This window comes from Myotis lucifugus, unplaced genomic scaffold, assembly GCF_000147115.1.
Source record: "Myotis lucifugus unplaced genomic scaffold, Myoluc2.0 scaffold_1162, whole genome shotgun sequence".
NCBI lineage: Eukaryota > Metazoa > Chordata > Mammalia > Chiroptera > Vespertilionidae > Myotis > Myotis lucifugus.
Window position 1 is genome coordinate 67899 of NW_005872210.1, and position 8800 is coordinate 76698.

The following is an 8800-nucleotide window of genomic DNA, read 5'->3' on the forward strand; positions in this document are numbered from 1 at the left end:
AGCTCAGCCCAAGGCCCCTCCATTGGTTGTCCCATAGTACCAGGCACTACTGAAAAGCAGAAGCCACCATTTCTTCCCTGACCTGAATAGACTAGCAATACTTGGCCTTTTACTCTCTTGGAAAGTAAAATAAATTTCCTCTTTGCATTACTTCTTTTAGTTGTGAATTCTTTCACAGGCTGTATCACCACCCAAAACTTAACAGTATTCCTTTATTTTGTGGAGTTAAGGGAATTATTGTGAAAGAAGATGAAGGAAATGACATTGTAGAGGCATCATAATTTTCCCTTCTTTTCTAGCTTCTTTGGTTAGTCTAAGAATTAAATGGATATAACACAGATTAACAGGGCAAAACAATAAAAAAGTTATTAGCATGTATACCTACTGTATACATCAAGCATGTCACACTTGCGGTCCCTGGGCTGCAGGAAGCCCACAAGGAATATTCATTAACGATGACTCATTTATTTCAGGACTTCGTATTCAGCATGTCTCTATCAAAATAAACCTACATTTCTATGAAAATTGAAGCTTTTATTTTTTTGCGGCCCACATAAACTTAAACCTTGTTTATATGGCCCATATTAGCCTTTGAGTTTGACATATTGGTATACATGGAAACGATGAAAAAAAAAAACAGAGTAACTGGCCAAAACAGCAAACACCATCATCTTAAAAGCCACCTTCCCCTACAATAAAAAATTGTGTGTGGAGAGTGAGTTAGGATGGATTGTCAGGAAAAGCACAGTATGAACCTCAGTTGTGGCCCAGTGTGCTGTGCACTGTGGTGAGGGCTTGTATTCAAAAGGTCTCTGTTCCAACCAAAAGACTCATGGTGCAGACACAGGAGACTGGGAAGGAGGACAGGAATCCAAAACATGATCCGGGCTGCAGGGAACACATGGTGAGAGCCATTGTCTCATTCTGCCAGTAGGGATATAGAGGACAGAATCACATGGCAGTGGGTCCTATGCATGAATAAGAGGTAAGCACCCGTCCAATGAGACCTGGATCATGTAGGCCTCCAGCATCTCTTCCAATATTATGTCCCAAAATTCACGTCAAAGTGTATCCTCTCCTCAAGGGTGTCAGTGTTGCATATGAAGATCATTTGAAAAGGCAAGAAATTCATCACAGTGAATGGGGTCACAGCATGACAACCAACATGTGGGCAAAGGTGCAGAGACAAAGCGCTAATAACCGAGGTCTCCTGAGGGTCATAGTCTGTGCTGAGATCAAAGGGAAGGCAGATAAATTGCAGCTCACTCTTAAAAAAGGTTCCCCTGGAGAAACCACTGCAGCAGAGAAGTGATAGCCTCCCCCTGAACACGGAGGAGGGGGGGAGGAGGGGGTAAGTGGTCTGAGATGTAAAGGCATTGGGAGGAAAAGCTAACTGCAACCATGGAAACAGGAGCTGCAGCTGAGCCACCCTTGTCCTCAGACTGTACCTGCTCCAGTGAGGGCTGCACATCAGTGGTAGAGACTTTGTCTGACGCTGGAGAAAACAATGGTTAATATCCAGCCCCTTGAATCTGACACTTGTCTGTGGTGTAAACTTGGGGAGCTGACTTCATTTCTGAAAAAGACACTGAACTTTTTCAGCAATTAGATATGGGACGCACCACAATGAGACCGAGTGGCACAGCACCTGCCTCCATGCAGCACAGTTGGTGGCTTCATATAGGTCCCATTTCTCACTAAAATGCACCCAAAGACAAAGATGCTTGCGGGCATCTGGGGAGTGAGAAGTGCCTGCCTGGGAATGTCTCTGCAGGGAGTGGCTGGAGTTGCTGAGGCCAAGGCAGGCTGCAGGCACCGCTGCCTTACACAAGTAGACACCTTACCACTGGACCTTCTTCAATAACGCTGGCATGGACATACCTCATACTTGTTTTTCACAGTATGTGCCCACCGATGAGCCCTAAGTGGCAATGGAACTGTGACCTCCTGGTTCATGGGTCGACTGAAAACCCTTGCTGGGCTCTCATCATTAATGTCTCTCTCTCTCTCTCTCTACCTCCCTTGCTCTATGAAATCAATGAAAATATTTTAAAATTAATTAAGTATATTTATTAATTTAGTAAAATAAATTAAAATGTTTTAAATATATTTTTATTGATTTCAGAGAGGAAGGCAGAGGTAGAGAGAGAGAAACATCAATGATGAGAGAGAATGATTGGCTGCCTCCTGTAGTCCCCACACTGGTGATTGAGCCCGCAACCTGGGCACCTTGCCTTGACTGGAAGCTCACCCAGGACCTTTCAGTCTGAAGGCTGATGCTCTATTCACTGAGCCAAACCAGCTAGGGCAATTAAAATATTTTTTTAATGAAAAAAATATTAAAACATATTATTTCAATACAAAAAAATGTTTATTTCCTAAAGTAAAAAAGGCACAAAATGAGTGAAATTCCAACATCCATCTTTGTTGTTCCACAGTCCTATTGTTAAAGAAAATTGCCAAAACTCATAGCATATTAGGTAGAACATATGACGTTTTAACAAAGATACAGACTCAGCAAATACCTTTCTGAGAAAAGGCTCACCATAAATTCCTAGAAAAAATACAATCAAACAGTGAGGCTGCACAATAAACTTATCAAAAAAATGTTTAAATAAATTATGATTGATTGAACAAATTATTCTCTAGGACAGCGGTGAGCAAACTTTTGGTGAGTGTGTGCTAAAAGCACCAAAATCTCTGACTCAAAATTCTTCTACGTTCCAACCCTAATGTTTTGAGAACTTGTTACACCTACTTGATATCTCTTAAGGTGTACGTATGTGAAGAACCTTGAAGAAATACATTCATTTGAGCGACAAAAACACAGTATATGATGAGAAGTAAATTTATTTTTTAATGTATACATGTACACTGATAGTCTGACAGAAAACTTAATGATTCCATTTGATATTATCAGTGGGGCTTTGCTGCTGTATCACTGATGACAGAGATTTTACATCAGGTTTATATTTCGTGACCTTCAGAGATATGCACGAGGTACTACTTTCATCTGTCAGGCTACTCCTATTATGAGACTTAACAAAATTCATCACTGAGAACAAAGATTCACAAGTATATGTGGATGAAAACATGGAGAGTAACACTATTGCAAAGTTTTTTAAACACAAAAATTTTTCTGGAATGGCATTCCAAGTCCTCAATAGTTTGTTTTCAACACTTCTCTCTGATACTCCTGACTCTAATCGCTTTTTTTCAATGTTTTCCAAGTCAACTCTAAGGTCAATGAATTTCTGTTTCCAAACTGAGCTACTCTGAAATTCAATCAACTGCATTTCAAACTCAGCCATTTCTATCCATGAAAACATTTCTAAGTTTAGTTCCTCCAGTTTTATGCTGTCTGGAAAACTCATGAATTTTGCTCTCTTCCAGTTCTCTGAATTTCGTAAATCTTGACAAGAACTGCTCAATAGTTGACTCCATGATGTTTAAAAACAGCTTTTGAAGGCTTTGACAGTCTGTTCTGTCATCTTTTGGGAGGTCTTTGATGTGCCTCTTGAGGTTTGGGAAACATAAATCTCTCACCATCCACATCCCTCTCAAGGACTTCCAGTTTCATTTCAAAAGCCTTTATGTTAGCAAACATAACATCAAGTGTCTTGCCAGTTCCATGTAATTTAACATTTAAGTCATTCAACTGTTCATAAAAATTGTAAATGGAAGATTATAAGAGAGGGTTTCACGTGTCAGCAAAAGTTACTGGCGTGTCATGTTTGCCATGTGTGCCAAAGGTTGCCCACCCCTTCTCTAGCATGTGGAGAATGTGAATCCCTAATACATTGCTAAAAAATGTAAAAAACTACAATCAGTTAAATTTTATTTTCTATTTTTTAAAAAATATATTTTATTGATTTTTTACAGAGAGGGAGATAGAGAATTAGAAACATCGATGAGAGAGAAACATCGATCAGCTGCCTCCTGCACATCTCCCACTGGGGGATGTGCCCGCAACCCAAGTCCATGCCCTTGACCGGAATCGAACCCGGGACCTTTCAGTCTGCAGGCCGACGCTCTATCCACTCAGCCAAACCGGTTTTGGCTTATTTTCTATTTTTAAAGAATAGTTTAATAACTTTTAGAGAGAGAAGGAAGAGGGAGAGAAACATTGATGGAAGAGTGCCATATTGGCCAGCCACCTCCTGCACACCCACTTCTGTGGATATAGCCACAGCACAGGCACATATCCCACTGACAATCAAATCCACAACCTTGTGCTGCATGAGAGGACGGACAAGTACTGACCCACACTGGCCCTGGTGGTATATTCCATTTAGATCACAATTTGCTAATCTCGGTAAATTTAAACATTCATCTACTCAAAAACCCAGATTATTCACTGAAGTTTTGACAAAGGTAATTAACACTTATACACATACGAGGAATTATACAGAAATGTTTGTAACATCTTTGTTAGAAATAACCAAGTATTTATTAAAATGGACAAATTGATGGTGATATATCAATGATAAGAATATCTATCACAGCCCTAACTGGTTTGGCTCAGTGGATACAGAGCCGGTCTGCTGAATGAAGGGTCCCAAGTTCATTTCCAGTCAAGGGCATAAACCTTGGTTGCTGGCAAATCCCCAGTAGGGGGTGTGCAGGAGGCAACTGATCAATGTTTCTAACTCTCTACTCCTCTCCCTTCCTCTTTGTAAAATCAATAAAAAATATATTTTTAAAAAAGAATATCAGAAAAAAAGATGAGTTACTAACATAACTTTAATGAATCTCCAAGTATTTATGAAACATAATTAAAGCAGAAAAATACTTAGAAAAATAAAGTTCTCTAAATCCTTGAAAACTATAAAATCTGTGAAGAAATGGGACAGGTTAAAATAGGTCATGAAGCAATTACACAGTGAAACATATGGTCAGCAATATGAATATAACTAGAGGCCCGGTGCACAAAAATTTGTGCACTCGGGGGGGGGGGGGTCTCTCAGCCTGGCCGGTACCCTCTTGCAGTCTGGGACCCCTGAGGTATTGTCCACCTGCTGGCTTAGGCATGCTCCCTGGGGGGACTGGGCCTAAGCGGGCAATCAGACATTACTCTGGCAGCCAGGGAGCCCTCAAGGGAAGTCAACTTACCAGCGGGGAGCAGGCCTAAGCTGCAGTTGGAAATCCTTAGCGCTGCTGAGGAGGCGGGAGAGGCTCCCACCACCACTGCTGTACTGGCAGCCGTCAGCCTGGCTTGTGGCTGAGGAGAGCTCCCACTGTGGGAGTGCAATGATCACCAGGGGGCAGCTCCAGCATTGCGCATCTGCCCCCTGGTGGTCAGTGTGTGTCATAGTGACATCATTCCCAGTCGTTCTGCTGTTAGGGTCAATTTGCATATTACCCTTTTATTATATAAGCTAGACGCCTGGTGTATGTGGGGGCTGACTGGTTTGCCCTGAAGGGTGTCCCTGGCCAGCCTTGGTGAGGGGCTGATGGCTGTTTGCAGGCTGGCCAAGCCCCCCGAGCCATTCAAGCTCCCAGTGCAGGCTGGCTGGAAGCAGCTATATGAGGTTTATTTATCTTCTATAATTGAAACTTTGTTGCCTTGAGCGGAGCTGACAGCCGGCCAGGGCAGGCGGGAAGCTTGGCTTCCTCCAACACAGGGGCAACCAAGCCTCCTGCTTGCTCCAGCTCCATGGCTACCAGCCGCCATCTTGGTTGGGTTAATTTGCATATATTGCTCTGATTGGCTGGTGGACGTGGCCTGTGAGTGTAGCAAAGGCACAGCCAATTTGCATGTTTCTCTTTAATTACATAAGATGATGGTTTCAGTTTCACACACATGTCACGATTTCTGAAACACATGTAATTTACTCATAGCTGTTAAAAATGGTTCAAGATAAAACAAATGTACGTTCAGCTATTTTGGAAGAACAGGTTTGGCAACTCTATATTCAATCCATATTCTCATGCCCTCTGGGTGAGAGTCTCAACTTAGTGACAGAAAATATAATAAACAATGAAGAACTTTCACCCAAACCCACAAAAGCCACATTCTTGAACTAAAGACAGCCGTTGTCTCTCATCTTTCTTTTGATGCCAGTGCACCAATGGCTCTGATGGGAACTTCTGAGAAGCTACAGGAGCAACAAAACATCTTGATTGTAATCAATGACAATGACTGCTTCACAGAAGATAAACAAGCCTGGAGTCCCTCAGATCTGTGTACACACAGCAATTGTAGTCTTTTCCTAAAAATAATGCCGGATGCATAGTTAGGTGAGGACCATTCCATCTAAAGGAGTGCAGTCTCATCCAACCACAACCAGGTCAGTGTTTCTGTAGTGAAAGGGTTCCCCCTGAATGCGATGGTCCTCAAACCAGTGACCATCACCCGTGATATTGTAGGCATTAGGGCTTATGTCCCTTTGCAAGACCTGGGTAAGAGATTCACTTCATACGTATTGGCATCACTTGCAAACAAGAAAAAAATTCATGTTTCCAGACACACTTGAGGTTGTCACAGCTACACTCTCTTTGGAGTGATCTCTATGTGTCAAAGCATCCATATTCACATGAGAAGTAGAGTGTCCACAGTGTTTCCTAGAAAAATATGGGCAGTAGTGTAAATTTGCCAAAAACTGCAGAACTAATTTCTGAACCATACTGTTGCCCCGTGGGCAAAAATGTTTGAGACCCCCTAAAAGTTTCTCACCTCTTCATGCTTGGAAAGCCCAGATCTCCTTATAAACTAACCTATCGAGTAAATAGAACACCCCAGATTAAAGAATTCTTAAGAAAAAGCCTTCATTATTTTACAATCCATAGAGACATGAGACTGGCAGTTCTTCCGTTGATGAATTAGGCACGCAATAAACTCATCATTAGCATCTAGGGAAAGTGTGTTCCTGAAAATGGCAGGCCCTCTGCAACATTATGTTTACTGCGGCCAACTGTAATGAGTCCTAATTGGCAACACAAGACAGGGAAAGAAGAAAGAACTAAGGACTCAGGTATTCCTCATTTCCGTCAACAAATTAGAGTCTGACTTGGCATCCCTGGGCACGGGAGGATGGTGACTGATGCCATCTGTAGGGACCTTATAGATGGTTCAGGTGAATTACCTTCAGCAACAGAAATATGCAGTGACACAGATCTGGCATTACATCCTATATATTAGAGCGTGCAACATAATTACATAGTGTTCCAACATAAAAACACAGAAACACAACAGAAAAACACTTATGGGAACTTTACATACTGTAGGTGATTAAATGTATGATACAATTCAGAAAAATGAGGACTCACAAATTTTCTTGTACTATTGTTAAGTCCTAAGAAACTACATTTCCTACACATTTAAGAAATTTCTCCCATTTGTACTCTTATGCGGAGAGGGAATTTAGAAATTTGGCTGAGAGATACCTCACATTAATTGCACTCTTTATAGCTTTCTCCAGTGTGAACTCTCTGATGATACTGAAGACCACTGCTGCTTTTAAAAGAATTCCCACATACAGTGCATTTATAAGGCTTTTCTCCCGTATGAACTCTCTGATGTCGATGAAGTAAAGAGCTCTTGGTAAAAGATTTTCCACATTCACTGCATTGATATGCCTTTTCTCCTGTATGAACTCTCTGATGACAACGAAGATGAGTGCTCTTGGTAAAAGATTTCCCACATTCACTGCATTGGTAAGGCTTTTCTCCAGTGTGAACTCTCTGATGATATAGGAGACATTTTCTACGTTTCAAAGATTTTCCACAGTCACTGCATTTATAAGGCTTTTCTCCTGTACGAACTGTCTGATGGTAACGAAGGGCAATGCTCCGGGTAAAAGATTTCCCACATTCACCGCATTGATATGGCTTTTCTCCTGTATGGCCTCTCTGATGAGAACGAAGATTAACGCTCTGGGTAAAAGATTTTCCACATTCACTGCATTGATATGGCTTTTCTCCTGTATGAATTCGCTGATGAAAACGAAGATTACTGCTCTGGGTAAAAGATTTTCCACATTCACTGCATTGATAAGGCTTTTCTCCAGTATGAACACTCTGATGACGATGAAGGCCAGACTTAGTGGTAAAAGATTTCCCACACTCACTGCATTGATAAGGCTTTTCTCCAGTGTGAACTCTCTGATGATATAGGAGACTTTTTCTACGCTTAAAAGGTTTTCCACATTCACTGCATTTATAAGGCTTTTCTCTTGTATGAACTCTCTGATGTCGATCACGGATGGTTTTAGTGGTAAAAGATTTATCACATTCACTACATTGATATGGCTTTTCTCCTGTATGAACTCTCTGATGAAAACGAAGAGTACCGCTCTGGGTAAAAGATTTTCCACATTCACTGCATTTATAAGGCTTTTCTCCTGTATGAAGTACCTGATGGTAACGAAGGTAAGTGCTCCGGGAAAAAGATTTCCCACACACAAAACATTTATAAGGCTTTTCTCCCGTATGAACTCTCTGATGAATACGAAGGGTAGTGCTCTGGGTAAAACATTTCCCACATTCACTACACTGATGAGGCTTTTCTCCTGCATGAACTACCTGATGTCGATCATGGGTGGTTTTAGTGGTAAAAGATTTCCCACACTCACTGCATTGATAAGGCTTTTCTCCAGTGTGAACTCTCTGATGATATAGGAGACTATTTCTACGCTTAAAAGGTTTTCCACATTCACTGCATTTATAAGGCTTTTCTCCTGTATGAACTCTCTGATGTCGATCACGGGTGGTTTTAGTGGTAAATGATTTTCCACATTCACTGCATTGATATGGCTTTTCTCCTGTATGAACTCTCTGATGAAAACGAAGATTACCGCTC

General features: G+C 41.4%; 1 protein-coding gene across 1 annotated transcript in view; it reads right to left on the reverse strand.

Moving 5' to 3' along the window:
• Window positions 1–5752: 5752 nt before the first annotated feature.
• LOC106695359 (zinc finger protein 345-like) overlaps window positions 5753–8800 on the reverse strand; it is a 4363-nt gene continuing 1315 nt past the window's right edge. The window contains exon 2 of the mRNA XM_023748116.1: window positions 5753–8797. Within this exon, the coding sequence (XP_023603884.1) occupies window positions 7393–8797 (1405 nt within the window). The 3' untranslated portion in view covers window positions 5753–7392. The remainder of the gene's footprint in view (window positions 8798–8800) is intronic.